At 46.7% G+C, this 27475-nt stretch overlaps 1 protein-coding gene across 5 annotated transcripts in view; it reads left to right on the top strand.

Moving 5' to 3' along the window:
• Positions 1-2845: 2845 nt before the first annotated feature.
• scn1lab (sodium channel, voltage-gated, type I like, alpha b) overlaps positions 2846-27475 on the top strand; it is a gene marked incomplete at both ends in the record, with an annotated part of 56607 nt that continues 31977 nt past the window's right edge. The window contains 16 exons of one of the 5 annotated variants that reach the window (XM_084447267.1): positions 2846-3112; positions 4520-4630; positions 4800-4897; positions 5346-5474; positions 6724-6815; positions 8461-8751; positions 14047-14110; positions 14547-14688; positions 14930-15136; positions 15850-16125; positions 20602-20953; positions 21504-21653; positions 22307-22545; positions 22761-22934; positions 23122-23478; positions 26267-26827. In XM_084447267.1, coding sequence (XP_084303393.1) covers positions 2846-3112; positions 4520-4630; positions 4800-4897; positions 5346-5474; positions 6724-6815; positions 8461-8751; positions 14047-14110; positions 14547-14688; positions 14930-15136; positions 15850-16125; positions 20602-20953; positions 21504-21653; positions 22307-22545; positions 22761-22934; positions 23122-23478; positions 26267-26827 — 3510 coding nt within the window. Of the gene's footprint in view, positions 3113-4519; positions 4631-4799; positions 4898-5345; positions 5475-6723; positions 6816-7036; positions 7158-8460; positions 8752-14046; positions 14111-14546; positions 14689-14929; positions 15137-15849; positions 16126-20601; positions 20954-21503; positions 21654-22306; positions 22546-22760; positions 22935-23121; positions 23479-26266; positions 26828-27475 lie in introns of those variants that run through there. The other 4 variants (XM_084447268.1, XM_084447269.1, XM_084447270.1 and 1 more) reach the window with 4 other exon arrangements.

A 27475-nucleotide genomic window follows, 5' to 3' on the forward strand; every position in this document is an offset into this window, starting at 1 on the left:
ATATGATACATAAATGCGTAGCCTACAATATTTTGACAAAATGTGTAAGTAAGGCTTTTCCCATGGATAGGCCTCCACCAATGCCTGATCATTCAATGCCGTGTATTAAAAGGGGCAGAAGCGAATTGGATTGATTTTGAGTTAACCTCTTTCAGGAAGTAAGATTTACCCGACTAGGACAGACAAAATACAGAGAAAATAGATCTAAATAAAATCTGTATTCCTGCTTCAAGTATGCTAATGGTTCTATAGTGTAGAACAGGAGGAATAGCCACATCTGGCAAGGGCACGCCCAGGCGCATCGGATTCATTCAGTTGTACAGACCGCGAGGATGGTTGGGTGGCTGACGTGTTTGGAAAAAACGCTCAACCTCTCTGTAGTTACTGTGTTTCGTCAATTGATTGAGAGCGACATGGCTACGTGTGTTCCTTCAGGTCCTTGTCCGTTCCAAGTATAATCTGAGCCTCGATTTTGGAGCTGAGCGTGTCAGACTAGGCTGCAGGAGCTGGGTGGAGATGTTAGAAGCCATAGTCCTGAAAGCGCTCGGAGACATGGCGCCAGTTATTACCTCCTCTGCTTTTTTTGAATATTAAGGTATGGCATCAAGACTCACCTTGTTTTAGCAGTTGCCTGTTTATCCTCGTGTATGCTACATATTTCGTCACATATTGATTTCCAAGTGTTCTAGATTTGTCTGTCGGGCTTTTAGACCATGAATTGAAACCTCTAACTTATCTCACACATATTCTTGTATTTTAGACTATGCTACGCGATGGAAAAATGTCAGATATATTTTTGTAGGCTTGAATATAGTGTACCATCTATTTTCTACCTGTTGCCAACTGCAACCAGCGGTGTTGTTTTTCAGCACCACGGAGAGCGACCGCTGTTTACAAATTATGCAATAATTCGACGTTGGCTAAATGATCGATTAGTACAGGCCAGAAATGAATTTGTTAGTATATGATATTTGTTTTATGGGATAGAGAAGGCCTCAGATCACTTTTGTTTAGATCCCATGGTTCCGTCTAGTGATGCGTAGGCTAACACAATTCTTAGAAAGACAACCACGTTTATGCCATTTTTCGAAGGCTTTTTGCTAAGGCTAAGACGTCTTGAGCTGTTAGATTTTTCTGTGACGAGATGTGTCATTTAACTAGCTGTCTCTTGAGATGTTTAATATGTCCGAACCACATCGCTTTTGGAAACCCTCGAGTAGTCCATGATGAGCTCCCATTATTTAGTCCATCGTAGAGAATATTGAAATACTTAATAGCCGTTTTTGGTAGCCTATAGTCTGCTGTGTGTGATTCCAGGCCCTGTCTAGCAAGGGGTGGGTGTGTGGAGGGCCGAAGGTCGACCAGGCCTCTACTTCTATCCCTCACGCTTGACATGCTGTCAACTTTCATATCAGAGCAGTAGGTCCCCAGGCAGCCTTTAAAACACAAGCTGATGGCTCCCCTCGTGGGAGAAGCTAGTTGATATTCTCTATACATTACGACTATGATGACAGGAATATCCTGCCTCCAATGTAACTCAATTCATGTTCCAAGACATGTTTTAGCAGTAACTATAAATGTCTCAGACTTATTTGTAAGATCATGACTACATTATATAAGGTTAAAAATGCAATGATTGCACTGAGATCAAGAGACACCAAACCAAATCATAGACATAAAACGTAAAAAAAGAAGAAGTTCAAAAAAAAAGAAATCTAAAAAGATCCCTCAGTGACCAAGCATAATGTAATGTAATAAATCATGTACTACATGGTGGGGTGTCACCAGCCCCGTGTGTTTTGGTCCCAGGCACGGGAAGCTCCTCCCTGTTACCAGACAGGCCGCGTACGGTGTCTCCAGAGGGACAACACACCCCTCTGAAGGCGGAGAGGTTTAGACGGCATGGGCGGTTTGTTTCTAATGGCCCACCAGGGTTTTGGGGTAGAACTTGTTTGTACTTGGCCGTTTGTCCCCTGGGGGGGAGGGGGGGGGGGGGGGCGGCAGGTGAGCCCTTGGGTGCATGGGAAGGGAGGGGTGAATCGCAACGCGCGAGAAAACGAGATATCTGTCAATGTTTGGAGTAGCATCGCAAGATGTATCCAAAACAAAAATGTGGATTGCGCTACTGTCCGGTGCGCAACTGTCCGGTGCAGTGTAGGGTTTTGAAATGCACCGTTGCCATCCTAAGCCAGCGGGCTTTAGCATATGTGGTATCTCAGCAGCCAGACTACAAAGCAGAGGATGAAGGGATCATTTTTGCCTGGCGCTCGGCTGAGGGAGTGACCCTCGGCGCTCTCCTCCTCGCGTTGTCCACCCTGGTCTTCTGCGGCCATGTCCCTCTGCATCACCTCAGGGACCTCGTCGCCCCCCGCCCCAAACCAAAGACATCACCCCTGCCCCGGCCCAAAGACCCCAACCCCGCCCCAGCCCAAACCTCATCCCCGCCCTAGCCCAAACCTCACCCCTGTCCCAGCCCAAACCTCACCCCCGCCCCAGCCCAAAGACCTCACCCCTGCCCCAGCACAAACCTCACCCCCGCCCCAACTCAAAGACCTCACCCCTGCCCCAGCCCAATCCTCACCCCCGCCCCAGCTCAAAGACCTCACCTCTGCCCCAGCCCAAACCTCACCTCTGCCCCAGCCCAAACCTCACCCCCGCCCCAGCCCAAACCTCACCCCCGCCCCAGCTCAAAGACCTCATCCCTGCCCCAGCCCAAACCTCACTCCTGCCCCAGCCCAAACCTCACCCCCACCCCAGACCAAGACCTCACCTCTGCCCCTCCCTCTCCGCAGCCCCCTCCCCGGGCGGAGCCCCACGCTTCCCCTTGAAGGAGCAGGATGACAAGATGGCACAGCTGCTTGTACCGCCCGGACCTGACAGCTTCCGCCCCTTCTGCCCCGAGTCGCTGGCCGCCATCGAGAGGCGCATTGCAGAGGAGGAGGCCCGGAGACCGCGGACGGACCGCCGCAGCGACGGCGATGACGAGGACGGACCCAAGCCCAACAGCGACCTGGAGGCAGGGAAGTCCCTCCCCTTCATCTATGGGGACATCCCCTCAGGCATGGTCTCCACACCGCTGGAGGACTTGGACACCTTCTACAGCAATCAGAAAGTGAGTCCAGAACAGAGCTGTACTGGGTTCTACACCCAGACCAGAAAAGAGCTGTACTGGGTTCTACACCCAGACCAGTAGAGAGCTATACTTGGTTCTAGACCATACCAGACCAGAGCTGTACTGGGTTCTAGACCCAGACCAGACCAGAACTGTAGCTAGGTGAGTTCTAGACCATACCAAACCAGAGCTGTACTGGAACAAGGTGAGTTCCAAACCATACCAGACCAGAACCAAACATCAAATGAATAAATAAAATATTCAAATGTGAACAGTAGCAAGCAGGATACGTTCTAATCTCAATAGATCCAATAGCAATTATTTTAAGGACTTGATTGTTGTAGTCTTGGTGCACTGTATTATTGTACACAATGCCTGCGTAATAGCTACAGTTGCTGCAATTACGTTTACCCTTTAGAAAAGTAGAAATGTGCTATTCTAGTGTTTCTTTCTCCACATCAGGAGAGAGCATTAGGGGCTATTGTGCATCGCGATGCAACTAAAAATAAGTACAACACAATCACATAAATAGACAGAGCAGCGTTTGCCTGCCAACGGGGTGAGCATGCAATACTGTACGCCCTTCAAGGGTCACATCACAGACAGTCTGCAGGGGCGTTATAAGACAGTGGCAGGTATGGAGATATACTCCAAAATAAGAACTGGTGATCGGGACTGCGGTGCCAGCTGAAGTCATCCAGCTACACACACACACACAGACACACACACACACAAAGTGTGTCCCCGGGGCATGGACTGTGCCAGACAGAGGGAGGAGAAGTAACAACATGTCTGTCCCAGGATAGCAGAGGTCTGTGCGAAACTGCGCAGTACGCCATCACATTCTGTGTACTCTGTCAGGTGCGTCGAATGTTTTCTGGAGTCAGAATCCAAATCGGATTTCAGATGGTGTGTTTTGGATTTGGCAACAGTTTGCCCCGAATTTGTTTATCAACACCTTGTGTTTTAGCTTAGCGCAACAAGTGGAAAAAGTCAAAGGAGATTATAATACTTTCACTTTTTTAATTTATCTATAATATTAGCAAATGAACCAGGTTACATCTAGAGATACTTTTTGCACTAAAAGATACCCTCAGTACCGCGATCACTATGTAAACAGTGGTCAGTGAGGCCAGGAGAAATCAACAGGCAATATCAACCTCTACATCTGTGGTAAGGAGATACTTTGACACACATCCATTTCACAAACCCTTTTTATTTGCTAAAATAATGTTGCCATGTTGACATTTGGATAATAATGTTGCCATACTGTATGAAGTAAGACATTCACATTACAGTAAGTTGCTATTGTTTTCTCACTCTCACTAACGTACTCTCACTAATATTAATCATTCTCTCTCTCTCTCTCTCTCTCTCTCTCTCTCTCTCTCTCGCTCTCATTTTCAGACCTTTATAGTATTGAATCGAGGGAAGGCAATCTTCCGTTTCAATGCCACTCCTGCCTTGTACATCTTAAGCCCCTTCAACCCTCTAAGGAAAATATCGATTAAAGTTTTAGTACATTCATATCCTTTCACAACAAGGGATAAACACATGCTAATCATTGCATTGTACAGCACATGGTTTGCTCAGTGTTCATTGTTAGGTATGCTTTGTGTGAATGTTCAGGATGAATGGCTTTGCTTTTTGAATCCTGAATGAGAATGTTCAGTTCCTTGACCTGAGTGCTTCTACCATGTTCAGCATGCTGATAATGTTCACCATCCTGACCAACTGTGCGTTCATGACCCTGAGCAACCCCCCAGAATGGGCCAAGAATGTAGAGTAAGTCCCTGACTTCTAACATTGTTCAGCTTTGTTCCACACTCGTCCATCAGGAAAGTGACATGATAGAAAGATGTCACTGGTCCATATAGAATGTGTGGATTGCTGTTTCATGGCACTATGAATTTTTCAGTCCATATTTAGCCTGTCCAGTGTTTAAAACAAAACAAAAATTCCTGTAAAAAGTGTAATCTCTTTGTAAATCACTGAACATGGATGGATACTGTAGCAGTGGCTCTTGCACTGTATACAAAAGTCTTAATATACAAAGCATCTGCTTTACTGGCAAGAATGTCCAGTATATGTTTTTCTCTCAATGCTATTTCCACTCATTGTTTTTCTTCCATATTCTGCCTCCCTCTCTCTCTCTCTCTCTCTCTCTCTCTCTCTCTCTCTCTCTCTCTCTCTCTCTCTCTCTCTCTCTCTATCTCTCTCACCCTCTGACCAGGTACACATTCACAGGGATTTATACCTTTGAGTCCCTCATCAAGATTTTGGCCAGAGGATTCTGTCTGGGGAAGTTCACCTTCCTTCGTGACCCATGGAACTGGCTGGATTTCAGTGTTATCCTCATGGCGTGAGTAGCCCAGTCCCTACAGATGCGTCCACATTAATTTAAACCCCTAAAAATAGATGATAAAGCTTTCCTAACCTTGAATAGATACTTCCCCAGGATGCAATGGCTATTATGCCACTATCAGTCCTGTAAGCATTTCACTTCTCAGAGGTCGGATTGGCCTGCCCCTCTCAAACATTTAGGCCCAATCCCAATACCCCCCCTTAGCCCTAGCCCTTGGCCCTACCCCTACATCTGTAGGGCAGTGTGTCCCATTCCTTTTAGCTTCTAGGGATAGGGAGCATATCGAGGGCTAGTGGGCGTTCAAACAGCCCTCTAAAACGAGGGTTTTCAGATGCTGACTTGAAACCGAGGGGTAGATGAAGACTCACACAATGCTTTGCGAACCGAGGCAGTGATATGAAACATAGCTGCCGGTTCCGTGAAAGATTGCAAATAATCATTCATAAATTGTAAATTCTGTGGAAAAACCTAGTTTAATGTACAGTAGATGCGAAGCAACATGACATTGGATCGTTATGACACACATTTCAGAAATGCAATGTTGAATCTAATGTAATCAATAGAACTTTGTGTAAACAACGATTTTTGAGTGACAGTTGATTCCATGTCTCGTTCGTGATCAAGTCTGAAAAATAATCCAGTAGCATTTTTTTTTTTGCACTTCCCTTCTCATCTGATATCAGTGCATTTATATGGGCAGGACTAACGTTAACAGAAGATGTGTAAACATGTTTCCTGGCTGTACAATTGATTAATCTGTCTTGTTCTGTCCTGAAATTTGGTCAGATTTGTCTCTATAATAATATTAATATAATTATTATACTCTAACATCCCAGGGACTCCACAGAAGATCAGGCAACTAATACAATAATTCAGATTGAAGACGTAGCGAGTGATGTCCCATTTCTTAGCTAAAGATTTCAACCCCTATCCTTTGTGGCTCCGTTCTGAAGGGCCAGTCGAGGGCTCTCCAAAACTAGGGGCTAGGGTTAAGGATTGGGATTGGGCCTTAGACTGAGTTATCCGGCTTGGGTTCAAATCATAATCCTGCATGCTCTTGCAATGGATTTAGACCCCTACAGCAACAGGATCTTATATTTCTGTATCACGGTTGAGTAGCCTAAGCTAGCTAGCTGCATGCATGTGTGTGTGTGCATGCATGTGTGTGTGTGTGTGCATGGGTGTGCGTGCACATTTGTGTGCCTTTGTGCATAACTGACTGGTAACTGTGCATTTGATCCTGCAGGTATATAACAGAGTTTGTAAACCTAGGCAATGTTTCAGCTCTGCGCACATTCAGAGTATTGCGAGCTTTGAAAACTATCTCAGTGATCCCAGGTAAGGCATCTCTGTGCCTGCTGCCAACGCATCAGCCATGTTGTCTCCGTGTGTGACTGTTTGTCCCCCCTCCCCCCCTATCCCACCCACCCCTCTACCCTCACCCGTTTGTCTTATTTTGGTGTGCGTGTGTATTTGTTTGTGTGTGTGTGTGTACGACCACCAACCCCCCCCCCACCCCCACCCCCCCAATTGTCCCCTTTACCCCAAACAATCCCCCTCCCCCGCCCTCCCCCTCCTTCCCTTACAGATATGTGACAGAGTTTGTGGACCTGGGCAATGTCTCAGCACTGAGAACCTTCAGGGTTCTGCGAGCCCTGAAAACTATATCAGTCATCCCAGGTGAGGGAGCCAGGGTCGTAGGTCACAGGCTTAATGCCCCCCACCCACCCCCCGCAAGAAAAAAAACGCTAAAGGCTAAAGGCTGGCCTTCACCTCCATCTGAGCTATTCTGCTGCCCACATCTCACTATAGCTGGCCTGAAGAGGAAACACCTCTCTCTCTCTCTCTCCCTGTCCCTCTCTCTCTCTCTCTCCTTCTCTATCTCTCCCTGTCCCTCTCTCCCTGTCTCTCTCTCTCTTCTCTCTCTCTCTCCCTCTCTCTCTCTCTCTCTCTCTCTCTCTCTCCCTCTCTCTCTCTCCCTCTCTCTGCCCCAAGGCCAGCAAAAGCAGGAATCTGGGCCCAGTCCACAGTGATGGAAAGGATTCTTAGCTTATAGACCCATTACTCAAGTGCATTTCCTGTTATGGGATGCACCATCCCTTGCCTTGGGAATTATTGGTAGATTTTTTTAAATCGTTTATCTCTCTCATCTTTTTGCATGAGACATTGCAAAAGCCTTTTTTTTTCTCCCAGTGTCGATGAGCAGTAGTGTGTGTATGTAGGAATCCTCTCCTCCTGGTGTTGTGTTTGTGTGTGCATGTCTTGTTAAACTGTGTTGTTATTGGGTATTGTGACATGGTGAGTGATGTTTTTTACAATGCCATAACACACACTCTAACAAAATACTGTGGAAGCATTTCTAGGTTTCATGAGAGATCACCTCATTGGCCCTATGCTTAGTGTGGGGCTATCTAACCATAGTCTGCTCACATTCTCTCCCATCACACCCACACATATGGTCCCTGTCAAACTGCGAAGGTTAATTTAATTTCTTATGTAAGTGTAGTGCTGCAGTGATAGTACTTAGGATGTGAAAGGGATTGTAAGCAAAGCGATCAATAATTGAATCTAAATTATATTTCTCGGTAGGCGTTTTTCAGGCCTTGCTTTGGGCACCTCAAGGGGTCCCTGGAACTTGGAATGACAAACACAAGATACAGTACCATCTCCAAAAGCAACAACTTCCTGTTAACAGTTTGCCAAGGCCATTGTCAGTGTGTAATGAAAAGAGCTACTAACAGCACCATGTCTGGAGCTCTGCATTAGAGTTCCAGGGTATCTCACCTAGGTTCTTGTATGAATGGCATAAATACATATACACCCATGCAGGAACCTGGAATATTGATCTCCTCTGCACGCTTGCTAGCTACCGTTAGCAGCTAAGCATTTTCCCGCTTATTTTCCACACGTGAACCTGTGGACTCACTGTCTGCTAACCAAAGACCTTCCGGTGTGTTCTTTCCTTCCGTCTGCCGTTGGGCAGGGCTGAAGACCATCGTACGCGCCCTCATCCAGTCGGTGAAAAAGCTGTCGGACGTCATGATCCTCACCGTCTTCTGCCTCAGCGTCTTCGCCCTGATCGGCCTGCAGCTCTTCATGGGAAACCTGAGGAACAAGTGCGTCCGCGTTCTCACGCCCAACAGCACGGACGCCGACGACTTCCTGCTCCTGAACGGGACTCTGCTCCTGAACGCAACGCTGAACCCGGACCTGAATGAGACCGACCTGAACATCACCGGCCTCTTCAACTGGACGGACTACATTTCGGATAAGAGTAAGTGCTCCCGGCCTTTGTTGTGTCTGCGCGGCGTGCGAGAGGTTAACGAGGAGTCGAGTTACGAGGCCCCAGACGGTCTGAATCACACACTCCTCACTTGATATAGCGAGTGGGGGGGGGGGGGGGGCTGGAGGCAGCCCGGACCCCGCCCGATGACGATGCAGCCCGTGATAGGGAGTGACAGCGATGGCCGGGAGGAGGATCCGTGCTCTAACGAGGCCTGGTGGGAAACCATGGCGAACGTGTTGGATAATCGGCTAAACAATCCCCCCACCTCCTCTCTCCTCGCTCCCGTCTGTGTGTGACACACGCGCTGCTTCACGCCCGGGGAGACTGAGTCACTGCCTGTGAGTGGTGCGATGAGGAGACACAGACCAGCAGCATGACACACTGATTTGAGAGAGAGAGAGGAGAGGGAATGATATGGTAGAGAGAGAGAGAGAGAGAGCAAGAGAGAGGTATGGCAGAAGGATAGAAGGAATAGGAAGAGCTAAAGGAAGGAGAGAGAATGATGAACTCTTTTTCTCTGCCATGAACCCTGGACGATTTATCCTTTGTACATGTTATGTTAATTGATACATCTGAATTAGAATGGGAGAGTGAGTCATAGAGATCTGCTAGCGAGGCATCATCTCTCTCTTTCTGTCTTTCTGTCTTTGTTTCTTTCTTTCTGTCTTTGTTTCTTTGTTTCTTTCTGTCTTTCTGTCTTTGTTTCTTTCTTTCTGTCTTTGTTTCTTTGTTTCTTTCTTTGTTTCTTTGTTTCTTTGTTTGTTTGTTTGTTTGTTTGTTTCTTTCTTTCTTTCTTTCCTTTCTTTCTTTCTTGTTATCCTACAGAATGTTTTTCTTGAGTTCTACTGGTCTTGTTCATGAGCTTTCATGCTATACCATTTTCAAGCTGGGACCGTGTTGAAACCAGGCCAGGTCTTTTGTGTGTTGGCTGGCTTGTTTCTGTGCGGGACTGGTAGGACGGTAATGTTTGATAAATAAAGATGGGTCTTGTCACCTGGACACATCAGTTCCAATGCTTCCAATGCTAATCCAGCACAATGAGAGCGAGATAGCCAGTAAGCTCATGGGCTCACAACAACTAGCAGCAGCTTCCATAACATTAATGGTAGCGGTCAGTGGCTAAAGCAGTTACACTGATGATTCCTGTAATGTTAGCTATTTTGCTGCAATGGGTTCAACTGGATAAAGGTCATGACTTGCTGTTTTGCACTTTGTAGAAGATTTTTAACTGATCTAGTTAAAAAGGATTGCCAAGATTCGCTCAAACAGGTTAAGTCTGGTTTATTGAGAAAACATACGAGCGCAAGGACTTCAGGACAACACACGTGAGTTGTTCATCCAACAGAAGTGCCGCAGTCTGGTCTTGCACGGCTTATATTCAAAGCAACACAGGTATGACGCTTCCAGGGATGTGATTGGCTAACCCATTGTACACGTCATATTAAATGGCAGGCATTATCAACAGTGGTCGAGAATACAGACACGTGACATGAGAAAAGGCAGTAATTCTTGCAGGGACAATGGGACAAAGGATGGTTATTCTGGAGCAGACAACGTCTAGGTGTGTTGACCTCCTGGAGGTCATCCTGTCATAAATTAGATTAGCACAGCTATGTGAAAGGTTGAGGGAGGTGGTGAGGTGGTGAAACAACAATTTCTATGACAATTCTCCACTAGGTGGAGCAGAGTTAAAAAGGCCTGAGAATTCTATTATGAAACATTTAAGAAAAATTAGATTATTTTTTTTCCACATGCAAATGATGCACCAAAACTTGGTTCAGAAATTTGACAGGAAACAAGGTAAAAAGATGACACGATTACTAGTCTAAAAAGGGGAAAACCATTCACCAAAAAAAACTTGATTTAAAGTTTGACAGAAACAATGTAAAAAGATGACATGGTTACCAGTGTAAAACAGTCGAAGTTCTGAAAAGGGCAAAAAACCTCTTGTTCAATTTAGAGGAAAAAAACCCAAATAAATAACCCTTCAAACTCATTTATCGGCTCATGTTTCAACCATTATAGCTCTTCTAAAACAAATATCATACATTTCTTCAAGATAATTTCAAAGTTCATTCACTCCTGTTGTGGATAATCAAATGTCATTGGGGAAAATAAGGCGGCGACTCTTCTGGATCGCAGCTTCCATGTTTGCGTGTCTGAATGTTCAATGTTGGTTCCAGTGTGTGCGTGTGTGCGTGTGTTTTGATGCAGTCATTGCTGTTGAGCTTGTCCACTGAATGTTCTATGTAGGTTCCAGAGAGTGTGTGTGTGTGTGTATGTGGTGTCTTGTGAGGTCATGGCTGTTGAGCCTCTCCATGTTGTCATAACAACGACCACGAGAAGGAGGTGACCGGCAAGGTCACTCTCCGATTGCTCATCAGAGGAGAGGACAGTGTGGCGGCCCACTGCTTTGCCCTTGAGATCTCTGGTTCGGCTGCATGGACCGTCCTCTGCTGCTTGGACCCCCCGGCAACGGCTCTCATGGACCCACAAAATCCAAGAGGGTTCGTTCAAAACCTACCTGTGAGTTCAGGAAGCCAGTGAAAGAACGGGGGAAATCATCTCACCTTGTGCTCTGGCGCAAGAGAGAAGATTGCTTTTCCAAAAACCCACTATGGATCCGACATGTCTGCCGACCCGTTCATCCACTCGGATCCTGAAGCAACACAAGCAGTTCTCCCTTTTCATCCGTGTCGCCAACTGTAAAAGATTTTTAACTGATCAAGTTAAAAAGGATTTGCCAAGATTCGCTCAAACAGGTTAAGTCTGTTTTTTTGAGAAAACATACGAGCGCAAGGACTTCAGGACAACACATGTGAGTGGTTCATCCAACAGAAGTGCCGCAGTCTGGTCTTGCGCAGCCTTATATTCAAAGCAACACAAATATGACGCTTCCAGGGATGTGATTGGCTAACCCATTGTACACGTCCTATTAAATGGCAGGCATCATCAACAGTGGTCGAGAATACAGACACATGACATGAGAAAAGGCGATCATTCTTGCAGGGACAATGGGACAAAGGATGGTTATTCTGGAGCAGACAGCGTCTAGGTGTGTTGACCTCCTGGAGGTCATCCTGTCATAAATTAGATTAGCACAGCTATGTGAAAGGTTGAGGGAGGTGGTGAGGTGGTGAAACTACAATTTCTATGACAACTTCCCTTTAGGTGGTGAATAAGTAGACCCAGGACACAGTGGGTTATTTGGACATCTACTAGGATCTTGATATTATATTGATATGAAGATATGTTTATGGTTATTCTGGAGCAGACAATGTCTAGGTGATCATGGACACAGTCACTCCCATCCATGATCAGATACTGCTGTCTGGCCATGTCCTGTCCGGGTGGGGCTTGCACCTGAAGACCATCTTTGGGGGGGCTGGACATCAGCGTTGCACAGCAGCCGACATGCATTAAAATAGTGCATTAAAATATTGGCCAAAAATAACATTTATATAAAGCCTTTTTTGTGTCGCGTAGACATACAGTACATTTAATCTTCATAATAACATGATATGGTGTTGAATAAAAACAGTGGTCAGAGCAGATTCCTGGTGCCACAGCACAGGTGGTGTTGTAGTCCTATCCCCAACTGAAAATATTGATCTAGTGATTAGTCAACCCATTGCTAAATCACAAACTACTAAGCTATCCCATAGGAATGAGCCTATAACCATACCAGCTGGGCAAGCTGACTTAGCTAGCTACCTAACCTAGCCCTAATGATATTGTCCTGCTCGATTGCTGTGCAACATATCAACTGACCAGTTGTTAAATGTATTTCACAACACTGGTTATTCTACTCACGAGACAGTCCCAGTCAGCTGACATTGCTTGCTGTGTGAATGGTTTAGCTACGTACGTTGTGAGGCAAGTGTTGGTGACAAGGACTAGCTAGCTTGTAGTAGCTAACCTTAGCTAAAGCACTTTGAGAGAACGTGCACAGTATCTCCAACTCCTCGGGCCTTGAGTTAGGTAGCTAACACTAGCTAGCGTGTTAGCTAGCACTAGCTAATGTTAGCTAGCTATCATTGGGCTTCATTTCCTGAACTTAGCTTTAGCTGAGCGTGCAGCCAGGTTATGGGTTACTGTTTACTTCAGATATTACTCTACATTTCAACTAGCCCTTCTCAGTCCCGTTGTTACATTCCTGTCGGCCTAGTTAAGAGAGGCGCTCATATTTACAAGTGTCAGATAAACATGAAACTTCACTTACCTAAGCAACCGGGTCTATTTTAACAAATGCTGGGTTTTGAAGCCTCGGCGCTACCAATAAACAACTTATTTAGACGCATTCTGTCCGAGTGAAATTATTTTTCCGAGGTAGTCTTCTTCTGTGGTGGTGGCGGTGCTTTGAAGCTTCAACCCAGCATTTGTTAAAATAGACACTTTTGCTTAGGTAAGTGAAGTTTCATGTTTATCTGATACTTGTAAATATGAGTGCCTCTCCTAACTAGGCCGACACCGATTTATTTTGACGGCAAAGTGAATGGACCAGCAAAGGACTGTTGTCTGGCATGAGCGAGCGGAATGCGACAACGGGACTGAGAAGGGCTACATTTCAACCAGACATTACAGTGAAACCAGGTAGTCAAAATAACTTACCTGATATAAAATGGGCACCCCAAACACAGGCATTTTTGATTTTCCTCAGTCCAGTCCGTACGCTTAATAATGGCGATTTCGTCTGTCTTCCTCTGCTACTGTTACAAGAATGCGCGCGCATACTTGGCTGACTAGGCTGTAAAAGGGTCTATAATTAACAAATATGACCCACGCTCGTTACATAACTTCTACAACATCCAGTTTCAAAATATGTCATGGTACCTTGGTATGTCTACACCAAGGATTGAACTCACAACCTTCGAGGTGCACTATCCACTCGTCCACCGCTGACCTGGGAATTCTGTGGAGTCTTTTTGTTTTGATGTTCTGGGACCACTGCCTCTTGTGGTAGCAACATAGAACTGCAGGTCAACAACGACAAGAAAGAGGAAGGGAGCGACAAATAGGATTCCCTCTTCTTGGTGTGTCGGCACACAAAAACATACTTCCTGAACTCGCTCTCTCTTTTTAGAGCACTTTTACCTAGCTACTGCGTTGATGTTTGATACCAAAACATACAGCTGAGAGACTATCCAGGGCCTATGATGTTTAGACTTTTCAGTCCTTCCTTATATTGTTCCCTCCTGAAGACGGGCTTGACTCATTCTCTCTCTCTCTCTCTCTCTCTCTCTCTCTCTCTCTCTCTCTCCCTCTGTCTCTCTTCTTCCCTAGATAATTACTATTTCCTCCCCAACCGCAGGGACGCACTCCTCTGTGGGAATGGGAGTGGCGCTGGGTAAGACTGGCTTGACATGTTTTATTTATACGGCCAATTAGAAACGGCACCATGCATGTTGATTTAGCTACAGCCTCCTCCGTTTAAGACAACCAAGCTTCGCTTCAGTGATGCAAACAGCAATGAGCACAATCCAAAACCATAGACGTGTTTGCCATTCGATATGGAGTCTGTGTCGTAAAGTAATTCAGAGGATTTTTGTTTAGTGATTAGGCGGCTGTTTTGTAAGGATGTGTCAAGCTTAGCTGTACTGTACTGGTCAAGCTGAGCTCGGCTACTGTGTTCCATCGTAGTTGTTGGAAAATGTCAAGTCAGAAGGAAAGCGCAGTTCATCTCTGGTCAGCGAGATGATGTGAATAATGGCCAGTGTGCAGTTGTTGTTTATGTACGTTATCGTTAGCGGTGGGTCCGTTCACTCCCATGGTTCACTCCGCAGGCAGTGTCCAGAGGGCTTCTCTTGCATCAAAGCGGGCCGGAACCCAGACTACGGCTACACCAGCTTCGACACGTTCAGCTGGGCCTTCCTGTCACTGTTCCGACTCATGACCCAGGACTTCTGGGAGAACCTCTACCAGCAGGTAGGGAGACTGTAAAAAAAAAAAAAAAAAATTCATTGGAAGACGCATGTTGATCCAGTGTCTGGGGTTAGAGTGTGTTTCTCTCTCTCTCTCTTTCTCTCTCTCTCTCTTGCTCTTTTTCACTCTTATCTTTTTCATGTTCTTTTTCTCTCCACCTCTCCTCCTCCCTTTCTTTTCCTGTGTGTGTGCGTGTGTGTGTGTGCGCGTGCACATGCGTGCACGTGTGCCTTATACCTCCCAGACGTTGCGTGCGGCCGGTAAGCCCTACATGATCTTCTTCGTGCTGGTCATCTTCCTGGGCTCCTTCTACCTGGTCAACCTGATCCTGGCCGTGGTTGCCATGGCCTACGACGAGCAGAACCAGGCCACCATCGAGGAGGCCCAGCAGAAGGAGGAGGAGTTCCAGGCCATGCTGGAGCAGCTGAAACGGCAGCAGGAGGAGGCGCAGGTAGGAACCATCTCCCCTTGGTCAAAAAATCACCCTTGCTCCCTACCATATAACTCAGCTCAGCCTCGCCATGCCCTATGAACACTCCCCCCACCACACACACACACACACACACACTTCCGTTTTTTTTCAGTTTCTAGAGAGTGCTCAAATGCGCATTACTATGGGAATGTGATGGATAGAGAGAGCGAACATTGAGGGTTCCTTGGTAGATTCCTGCTGCTTGTCCGTGATCTTCCCAGTGATAGGCTACTTCGGTAAAAGAAAGCGTTGGTTTTGAAAGCAACATGAGCCTGGCGTCGCCATCCTGATCATGGGAGCTGGCATTCAAAATGTCAGCTCACATGATCAGTATGGCTGTGCCAGGCTAAAGCAACATGGTTTGAGATTCACGAGGACTTTATTCTTATATAACATTCCCTACAATAGCAGTCGGTCCACATGGCTGGTAGCTTAACTACCAGTATTATTAATAGATTGCCTTCAGGCTTTTAGCTACCATTTTCCATTGCTCACTCTTTCTCCCTGCGTCACTCAAAACCTAACCCTCCAATTTTAGGCGGTGTTTGACTCTGATTTGATTTTGTAATTTATTTTGCCTCTGCTGTTAAAAGCCTTGCAGCGCGGGGCTCGGCTCCGTTCACGGAAGCCCCTCAAAGACGGGTGTCCGTTACCGTGACAACTGTGGTGTTGTGCTCGCGATTGGCTGGCAGGTTGCCGCGGCAGCAGCGACGGAGAGCGGGGAGTACAGCGGGAGAGGGCGCCCCTCTTCGTCCTCCTCGGGGACGTCCAAGCTCAGCTCCAAGAGTGCCAAGGAGCAGCGCAACCGCAGGAAGAAGAGGAAGCAGAGGGAGGAGGAGGAGGAGCGCGCCGCCCGCGACAAGTTCCACAAGTCGGAGTCGGAGGACAGCATCAAGCGCTCCAGCTTCCGCTTCTCCATCGACGCCAACAGGCTGTCGTACGAGAAGAGGTGCTCCTCGCCCAACCAGGTGAGAGGTCTCATGGCAAAAATGTCCATGATTGGTCGGTCCCCTGTTTGAATCACTCCCCTCGGTGCCGTTAACCTCCTCTACATCGCACGCTATCGTCATCGTATCGATCGGTCGGTGATCATCATCTACCATCATCATCATATCGATCGGTCAGTGATCATCATAATCATCATCATCATCATATCGATCAGTCAGTGATCATCATCTATCATTATCATCATCATCATCATATCAATTAGTCAGTGATCATAATCATCATCATCATCATAGATAGATAGATAGATAGATACATACATGTACCTACATATACAATGTACATACATACATACATACATACATACATACATCAATCAATCAATCAAAGCTTTATTTGTATAGCGCATTTCATACCCAGAGGCAACACAATGCGCTTTACAGAGAACAAGGGAGGTGGGCAGACGACCCACTCTCTACATATTCCAGAGGGAAGCAAAAAAACAGTAATCACCCGGGGGCCAGATAAGTGAGCTGTAAAAATTCTTCCCTGACCCCTCTCAACAAGGCGATCAAGCAAGCTCCAGGAGTATGTTTGTCTACCGGCTAAGAACATTTATGAAGCAATACATTGCATGGAATTACATTTCAGAGTGAGAGAGGCTAAAAGCATCATAGGAGAAAGAATATTCTACGGACATGCTACATCATCCACAGTAGACACAGGGGTATCTATCGGACTCAGGGTGGTCTGCTGGTGACAGTGGGGCATCCACTGGACCTGGTTAGAAGATAGGAGGGAGAGAGAGAGGCACTAGGGAGAGGGAAGGCAGAGGGAACATACATACATACATACATTACTTGTTGGAAATGCAGATACAGAACATGCATAGTAACAATAGGCATAAAAAAGAAGAACAACAAGGACTACAGACTACTCTTATACTGTATAATATAGGATATAATAGAATATGTACATACATCCAGTCTGTATAAATAGATATGTATAGGAATACACATCCATCCATCCATCCATCCATCCATCCATCCATCCATCCATCCATCCATCCATCCATCCATCCATCCATCCATCCATCCATCCATCCATCCATCCATCCATCCATCCATCCATCCATCCATCCATCCATCCATCCATCCATCCATCCATCCATCCATCCATCCATCCATCCATCCATCCATCCATCCATCCATCCATCCATCCATCCATCCATCCATCCATCCATCCATCCATCCATCCATCCATCCATCCATCCATCCATCCATCCATCCATCCATCCATCCATCCATCCATCCATCCATCCATCCATCCATCCATCCATCCATCCATCCATCCATCCATCCATCCATCCATCCATCCATCCATCCATCCATCCATCCATCCATCCATCCATCCATCCATCCATCCATCCATCCATCCATCCATCCATCCATCCATCCATCCATCCATCCATCCATCCATCCATCCATCCATCCATCCATCCATCCATCCATCCATCCATCCATCCATCCATCCATCCATCCATCCATCCATCCATCCATCCATCCATCCATCCATCCATCCATCCATCCATCCATCCATCCATCCATCCATCCATCCATCCATCCATCCATCCATCCATCCATCCATCCATCCATCCATCCATCCATCCATCCATCCATCCATCCATCCATCCATCCATCCATCCATCCATCCATCCATCCATCCATCCATCCATCCATCCATCCATCCATCCATCCATCCATCCATCCATCCATCCATCCATCCATCCATCCATCCATCCATCCATCCATCCATCCATCCATCCATCCATCCATCCATCCATCCATCCATCCATCCATCCATCCATCCATCCATCCATCCATCCATCCATCCATCCATCCATCCATCCATCCATCCATCCAGGCTGTATAGATATAATACTAGGGATGCACCGAATGAAACTTTTTGGCCGAAACCGAAATTTCTGTAAACATTTGGCCTAATACCGAATGCGTACAGGATTTTTTTCATTTATTTTGCCAGTTTTTGTATCATTGTATAAATTAAATAAATGCTACAAATGCTTTCAAAGAAAAAACTACAAGTTGATGTATATATAATATTTTTGTTTTTATCATTCCAGCAGACCAGGCTATACCAACAAAGCCCAATAATTGAAAATAAATAGATAAATTAGTATTTGGCCAATGCTCAGCAAATGCTCTCCCTGAATAGCCTATATAAGGTGCTTAAAGAAAGTTAACATAACATCTGTCTTCTCTGTAGGACAGGGCTACAACAAAAAAGTGCACAGGGATAAACCCACAACAAATGAAAAATTGCCCTTTTAGACAGCCTACATTCGACTTCTTCAGGAAAAGTGTCAGATTCTTGTTTATAAACATAGCCTACACCACGCTATACCAACAAAGCACAACAATAACTGAAAATAAATTACAAAATAAAATGTTATCTGACAAATATTTTCCTTGAATAGCCTATTATAACATGTCTTTTCTGTTGAGCTACAACGGAAATGTGCAAAGGGATAAAGCCACAAAACAAATGAATAATCGCCCTTTTAGACAATATAGGCCTATGTTCTACTTCTTCAGGAAAAGTGGCAGGTTCTTCTTTATGAACAGTAGCTTCTCTGCTTTCTCACATGAAAGTCGGTTGCTGTCTGTGCTTGTGCATGGAGCAGACAAGTACTAAACTGTCCCTCGCTGTCTGTGCTTGTGCATGGAGCAGACAAGTACTAAACTGTCCCTCGCTGTCTGTGCTTGTGCATGGAGCAGACAAGTACTTACCATCTGTGCAAGGTCAGGAAAGCGGCCTTGATTGGTCCTCCAATATCTGAGAGGGTTGTCGCTCCTAGGGGTGGGGACTTCTGAGACATAGCTGTTTAACTGTTGAGCTTGCCTGTAATTTGGGTTAATCTCTTTGAGGATTTTGTCAAACGTATCAAACAGCGAGGGTACCCGTGGTTTCTGCAGTGTGCTGCGTGCCCCGTCTCCATCTGTGCCGTGCGCTCCATTTCCAAGCGGCCTTTCCGTCAAATCCTTCCAAATCCAAGTCTCCTGCGTCTGTACATCTTCAGTGCACTTGCATTTTCTCTGTCTGTGTCTCGGGTCAAACTCAGGTGGAACTTCCATGGCATTGGCTCCATTTTTGAGCTTCAGAAAGCAGTGAATCCCACTCATTTCTCAGTGAAATTATTCCCTGAATTAGAGCCTCAATATTAGCCATTTCCTGGTCCAAAGATAAGCTACCACACTGAAAGAGCAAATTCCGATCTTCAATGTTGCAGTATTTTTACCAAGACACTGCACAACACAATTGCTTTAAATGATGTGAAATATTCCGTCAGTCCTCTTGCTCGTTGGATAATTTGCCGGATGATATGATGCATTCAATGGCTTCGATGACACTGGGGAGATGGTGAGCCACTGGTCTGACTGTGTCAATATCGCGCGCTCCATCGTGTATCACTCAGACTGTGGAGGGAACATTGCGTTCTCTCTTTCCATATAGACCACCGATCTGGACTGGCGCTGAATGGTATATAGAGGCGATTAATGCAGCCCAACAAGGTTCCATTTCTTTCATGATTCGACAGCATGTACACCGACTAGATTCAGTGTATGCGAAGCGCAGGGGGAAAATGGGGCTTTACTTGGAAAATTTGGACTTGCACACCTTTCACTTTGCCCGACATATTACTTCCATTATCGTAGCCCTGTCCGCGGCAATCAGCGATGTCAATTCCGTGTCTTTGTAGAGCTCCCTCTATTATGCTTGTCTTTCCCGTCTTGGGGTGGGGCTCTACAGCTCGTCAGAGGGGATGGGAGGGGTTGTCCAGGATAGACTTCAGTTTGTCCTTCATCCTCCTCCTCTCCACCACAGTCTCCAGGCTGTCCAGTTATCATCATCATCATCATCATCTTATCGATCAGTCAGTGGTCATCATCCTCATGTTATCGGTATTGGGGTCATTATGATCATCACAACTACTGCTTTCTCACTGCTTACTTACTCCTCTATTTCTATCTCTTTCTCTCCCCGTCTCTCTCTCTCCCCCTTTCAACACTCTCCTTATCTGTCCCTCCCTCCCTCTCTCTCTCGGTCTCTCTCTCCTTCCCTCCCTCCCTCTCTCCCTCTCTCCCTCCCTTCCTCCCTCCCTCCCTCCCTCTCTCTCTCTCTCCCTCCCTCTCTCTCTCTCTCTCTCTCTCTCCCTCCCTCCCTCCCTCTCTCCTCCCTCCCTCCCTCTCTCTCTCCCTCCCTCCCTCCTTCCCTCCCTCTCTCCTCCCTCCCTCTCTCTCTCTCTCTCCCTCCCTCTCTCCCTCCCTCTCACTCTCCCCCCCTCACTCTCCCTCCCTCCCTCCCTCTCCCTCCTTCCCTCCCTCTCTCCCTCCCTCCCTCCCTCTCTCCTCCCTCTCTCCCTCCCTCTCTCCCTCCCTCTCTCCCTCTCTCTCTCCCTCCCTCCCTCCCTCCCTCAGTCGCTCCTCAGTATCCGTGGTTCCCTGTTCTCCCCGCGGAGGAACAGCCGCGCCAGTCTGTTCAGCTTCCGGGGCCGGGCGCGTGACGTGGGCTCCGAGAACGACTTCGCCGACGACGAGCACAGCACCCTGGAGGACAACGACAGCCGGCGCGGCTCCCTGTTCGTGCCGAGACGTGGGGAGCGCCGCGGCAGCACGCTGAGCCAGACCAGCCTGGGGGCGCCCCGCATCATCCTGCCTGCCAACGGCAAGATGCACTGCGCTGTGGACTGCAACGGCGTGGTCTCCCTGGTGGGCGGCACCTCCGTGCCAACCTCGCCCGTCGGCCTGCTCCTGCCCGAGGTGAGCTACAGTACCGCACAGGCCGGGCACCGGCGGCAGCGGCGGCGGTCGCCAGACCCGGGGATATTAGTTCATTCATTTCCAGACCTTTGGGGAAAGAGGTGGCTCCATTATATATGTTCATATAGGCTCTCAACCTATTTACCAACAAATCTAAATCAAATCAAATCAAACCACAGACAGACAGACGTTCACATACTGTAACTGTCCACAAGCCAGATAGATGTTCACATACTGTAACTGTCCACAAGCCTTGTTTTTATTGGCTACAAGCAGCAACACAAGATTCACATTCAAAACATTCCACTTTTGCACACTTGAGTCATGTCATTCATCGCACCGTAGGGTGCCTAGTAGGGAGAGAGGTAGGGGTAGACCGATAGGTGTGGGCAGTTTCAGTGGGTTTGGGTGTGGGCGTGAACGAGAGACGGTGTGGGCAAACGCTCAGCTCTACAGGGAATACATTGTGACTCCACACACACTTTTACTAATACTCACTAATGCTAGTATAACTCGTACTTACTAATAATAGTATAGTCTACCACTCATAATACTCTGAGAATGTATTCCAACCTCTCTTCAGGGGACGACCACAGACTCGGAGCTGAAGAGGAGGCGCTCTCCCCGGACATCCATGGACTACCTGGAGGAGCCGGGGGCCAGACAGAGAGCCATGAGCATTGCTAGTATCCTCACCAACACCATGGAGGGTGGGCGCCTTTTATAGGGCTGGGTTAAAAAAAATCGTTTGATTCAGAATCGATTCATGAATCCCAAAATCGATCTTTCGAAAATCGATTTAATGAATGAATGAATAAATGAAGGAATGAATAGTTCATTAATTCATTCAATAATTCATTCATTCATTTTTGGAAATCAGTATCGATACCCAGCCCTAGTATTGATGTGTTGTGTTACTTGGCAGTCTTGTAATTAAGGTTACAGCTAAAAAAAAAAAGGTTTTAGTAACACCAACCGAATCGATATTGAATCGAATCGAGATAATCGATTCTGAACCGTGTGAATCGGAATCGAATCGATTCTTGAAATTCGAATCGATACCCAGCCCTACGCCTTGATCACCAGTCACTCCTCTTCTTTAACGGACGACGTTGTCGTCTTCTGCTTCCCGCTGTGTGTTCTGCTATATTGGGATCCGTGGTTGTCATTGAATAGTCAGGGTGATTGCGCAATAAGAATGAAATAATGGTAAACACTATCTTTCTAAGAATGACAATAACTGTGATTGATCTTTCTTCTACATTGTACATGTAAGTCATCCATATTTAATAACTATCCTCTTACTGTGTGTGTGTGTGTGTGTGCGTGTGTACGCGTGTGCATGTGTGTGTGTACTGTCCAGAACTTGAAGAGTCGAGACAGAAGTGTCCGCCGTGCTGGTACAAGTTTGCCAACACTTACCTTATCTGGGACTGCTGCCCACTGTGGCTGAAGATCAAGGAGATCGTCCACCTGGTGGTGATGGACCCGTTCGTGGACCTGGCCATCACCATCTGTATAGTTCTCAACACCCTATTCATGGCCATGGAGCACTACCCCATGACCAAAGAGTTTGATGGTGTTCTTTCCGTGGGGAACCTAGTAAGTGTCTCTGACTGTGGAAATAGTTTTTGTTTCAGCATTGCAGAAAGCCGCATTGTGGGTACAGTCTATGCTGTAAGCGTTGAAGCAGCTTAAGTCTAAGAGAAACCGATACATTCTTTCATGCGGACTTCCGGAATGTGTATCTCCTGTGTGTGTGTGTGTGTGTGTGTGTGTGTGTGTGTGTGTGTGTGTGTGTGTGTGTGTGTGTATAGGTGTTCACTGGCATCTTCACAGCTGAGATGTGCTTCAAGATCATCGCTCTTGATCCCTACTACTACTTCCAGGAGGGCTGGAATATATTTGATGGCATCATTGTCAGCTTGAGTCTGATGGAGTTGGGATTGGCTAACGTGGAAGGGTTGTCTGTGCTCAGATCGTTCCGATTGGTTAGTGTACCGTATGCACCTTACAGCTGCTATAGGCTTCAATGATTGCTTTCAATGATTGCACATTTTTCTAGATTGTCTTTTGTCTGGAAAAACCTATGGCCCAAGCTCTGAAGAAGTGTACTGGAACAAAACCCAAAGCTACACTGTGGCCTTACTCCTTCACTTTTCTTTTGTTTTGCAATAGTTGAGAGTTTTCAAACTGGCCAAATCCTGGCCCACCTTGAACATGCTGATCAAGATCATCGGTAACTCGGTGGGCGCCCTGGGTAACCTTACCCTGGTCCTGGCCATCATCGTCTTCATCTTCGCTGTGGTGGGCATGCAGCTGTTCGGGAAGAGCTACCGAGAGAGCGTGTGCAAGATCGCAGAAGACGGCAAGCTGCCGCGCTGGCACATGCACGACTTCTTCCACTCCTTCCTCATCGTGTTCCGGGTGCTGTGTGGAGAGTGGATCGAGACCATGTGGGACTGCATGGAGGTGGCTGGCCAGGGGATGTGCCTCGTGGTCTTCATGATGGTCATGGTCATAGGCAACCTGGTGGTGAGTAGTAGTAGGTGTACTAGTAGTACTGAAGTAGTAGTAGTAGTACCAGTAGTAGTAGTAGTAGTAGTAGTAGTAGTAGTAGTAGTAGTAGTAGTAGTAGTGGTGGTGGTAGTAGTACTGAAGTAGTAGTAGTAGTAGTAGTAGTAGTACTGTAGTAGTAGTGGTATTTGTAGTAGTAGTTGTAATAGCAGCACAATAGTGGCATAGTAGTAATACACAATGTAGGACTACATAAAGGTAGCTGGTCAGACCATCTGTCTCATCCGATGGTCTGTTGATTATTGATTTGAGTCTTATGAATCTTTTATTTAAAAAAAATAGCCCCCAGCCCCCTCCCAAAAATCCCATCATTTTTTGCCAGAGGGCCAAATCCAAAATACCTGCTGGCACCATCTTGAAAAATTTACTTTTGAACCAAAGCACCTAGAATCATGTATTATGAAGACACTTATTAATGTATGTCAACCACATGATTCCAATTCTGCCATCAGTTTGACATTATGACAGAATTTTGACCCAGAAATCCAAGGTGGCTGTCAACCAGTAGAGTGAAAATGTAACTTTTGTACGGGAAGGTAAGATGTGGTGTTTCAGGATTGTTAAATTAAAGTTTAAGTCCACTATTTTGGTCTTTGGGGCCTACTGTTGGCTTGTTTTACAGTACATGAACCTGACACATTGACACTACAGTATATGTCCCTGATCACCTGAGTACTGAGCCATCGATTCTACATTAATCTCATACAGTAGCAGTGAGCACTGTCGTGACTGTTTATATCAACAGCCGAACACTTCTATTATCATTTTCGTCAAGACAAACAACAGTAGGCTACTGTTAATAGGGCCTTGAATCAACGAATCGAGTTTATCCCCCAAACAGGGAGGAACCATCAATTTAATAGCGTAGGCTACTTGCAAACTGTGGAAAGCCAGCTGGACATGCCGCTTCATATATAAACCGTGAATCATCGAGAAAGTATCAACAAATAAATAACATAACCACACACTCAGATTTTGGGTTTCTATGTAACCCTCCAAAAATATGTAGGCTAGTCCAGTCCTAGTTTACAATGAATGATAAGGCTGAGGTAAGCCTGTATCCTAAGAGACTCGCATCCATGCTGATGTGGGATAGGCTACTGTATTTCGACACAAATGGGCTAATGTGAATTTATCTGTTAATCAATAGGCTAGGCCTAATAGCAGCCAAGCACTTAAATGTCAATTTGACTGGACTCAATCACTATTAGCCAATATAGCGAGTATATTATTGTGAACACTTGCATTTACAATGGCCTATTATCATCGGGGGACCTCATTTCAATGTTGCATACAAAGACATTAAATATACAATCAATAAATAGCCTACTGTAGCACTGTAATGCGGTAGCCTATTCATTTGATCAGAGCTGCTAGCAGGACAGGCTCAGAAGAAATGCATTTAGCCTAGTTTGACCATCATTGACCGGATGGCTGACCATAGTAGACAGTCAAATAACGTACCTAAATAAATAAATAATAAGGTGAACAGTAGCCTAGTAATAATAAGATATAATATATTGTTATCACAGCAGCGCAGGCAGAGATTACAATTAGAGCTTGGATTCGAGATTATTTTAAAAGCAGGGAATGCGCACCGGACATGGAAGACAAATGTAGGCTATTTGTTGGTGACTGTTGGCGTTGGTTGAATCCTCCCCACCCCACAACTCATCACGTTTATTTGAATATAAATAGCATTGGGAAGGGGGAAGGGCAGTCCAGTTCCTACTTTAGCTGTCTAGCTCGCTAGCTACGGTCAAGCTGTAGGCTAAATGCATTTCTTCTGAGCCAGTCCCGCTAAACTCTGAGCAGCTCTGACATTATCGAATGCATAGCATACCGCATTATAGTGCTACCGTATTTATTGATTGTAGCGTATTAATGTCTTTGTATGCTCGGCATCATTGAAATGAGGTCCCCGGTTTCCAAGTTTAGGGGTCTGGATCTAAAGGAATGAATTAAGCAGTGGCGTCTGGTGGGTCCTGGCACCAGGTATGCCAGAGCCAGTGGAGCGGCTTCTACCACCCGTGCAAATTTTTTGCATGCCCTGACGGGAGGTTTCTAGGCACTAGAACGGACCTTGAGCAGTTTCCCCAGCCAAAAGGAACCTCAAATCCGGAGGCCTTTGGATATGACCGGAGACACCTTTTGGCACTGGAAATCCGGAACTGCGTTCTAGTGTAATGGGCAGATCCGGAGGCTTTTGAAAAAAACCTAGGCCCTATAGGAATAGACCTACATTGTAAAGCTGTGTTCACTTCACATTATACAATGTGCAGTGCTACTACAGTACATTATACACATACACAGTGTGTGAGGATGAACGCTAGAAGCGCTACAAGGGGAGTGAGCTAAGAGATGATCACCCTGGTGGTAGGGCTCCTCTTGTGTGTTAGTTTTGACTGTCGTGGGCGTGGCCGAGTGACTGTCGTGGGTGTGGCCGAGTGACTGTCGTGGGCGTGGCCGAGTGAACTGGTTTGTAATTTCGCTGAGGTTCTTTTTATATGCCATTCGTGGTTTACTGGGACAGGTGTGAACACATTGGACAGACTTGCACCACAGCGCATAGAATTGACTGATCCCTAACACCTGCCCTGCCGCGACATCACACGGCATAAAACTGCGTGAAACTCTGCCCTGTCCCACATATTGATTTAACCGTATTTACCGTAAAATATCCAAACCAACAGGGGAACTGAGGCAGGCGTTGACCGCTCTCCTCCCTGTCTCCGTGCACCCCCAGGTCTTGAATCTCTTCCTGGCCCTGCTGCTCAGCTCGTTCAGCGCTGACAACCTGGCGGCCACCGACGACGACAGCGAGATGAACAACCTGCAGGTGGCGGTGGGCCGCATCCAGCGCGGCTTCGCCTTCATTAAGGCCGCGCTGCGCCAGTTCCTCCAGAGCGTCTGCTTCGGGGACACCGCCAAGCGGGGCTCGGCCGAGGAGAGCAAGCCCCTGGACGATCTGCAGCACAGCAACGGCAAGGGCAACTGTGTCTCCAACCACACCTCGGTGGAGATCACCAAGGAGCCCTGCGGAGGAGAAGGAGGAGGAGGAGGGGGGGGGTACCTTAAGGAGGGTAACGGGAAGCCCGGAGGGGGCCTGGGGCTGGTGGGCGTGGGGGTCGGGGGGGACAGCCTGGGGTCAGTGAGGTACCCCCTGGAGGAGTGCGACTACATGTCTTTCATCCACAACCCTAGTCTGACGGTGACGGTGCCCATCGCCGTGGGAGAGTCGGACTTTGAGAACCCGAACACGGAGGACTACAGCAGCGACTCGTCCGACGTGGAGGGCAGCAAAGAGGTAAGGAGGAGTGCCAGGAACCCACGCCTCTGCGTTAAGTAGGGACCCACACAGCTGTCACTTCCTGTTTTTGATTGGCGCCCTCTGCTGGATTCGAGCATCCACACTAGCATACTATTGAGAACGCTCACCCCTCTAATGGCTTCCTTCTAAGTAGTATACTTGTGAGCACTTTAGAGTGCTGTATGACGGCTATTGAATCTCAGGCTGATCTTATTTTCACAGACAATATGACGTAAGAATTTGTGCTGACTCATGTAGGCATCGCATCATTGTTGTATTTAACTATTGAGGATATTGTTTTCAGACTGTTGCAAAGCCTTGGGCATCAAAACAGTACAGGGACTGCATAGTCATAAGAAATAATGAGATGGAAATGCCTTTGGCCAAAGTACTGTACCAGGTACAGATTTTAGATGTACTGTAGATTGTAGATCACAGCAGGCGTGTGTGTGTGTGTGTGTGTGTGTGTGTGTGTGTGTGTGTGTGTGTGTGTGTGTGTGTGTGTGTGTGTGTGTGTGTGTGCATGTGTTACATGGATGAATGAGCGGACCGGCTAGAGGATACTCTTGACTATTATTCACGCCTGTTGAGCAGCACGCCTTGGGTGAACTGATGCTGTATGTGTGTTTCTCTCCATCTGTGTGT

This window comes from Borostomias antarcticus, assembly GCF_949987555.1.
Source record: "Borostomias antarcticus genome assembly, chromosome: 12".
Taxonomy (NCBI): Eukaryota; Metazoa; Chordata; class Actinopteri; order Stomiiformes; family Stomiidae; genus Borostomias; species Borostomias antarcticus.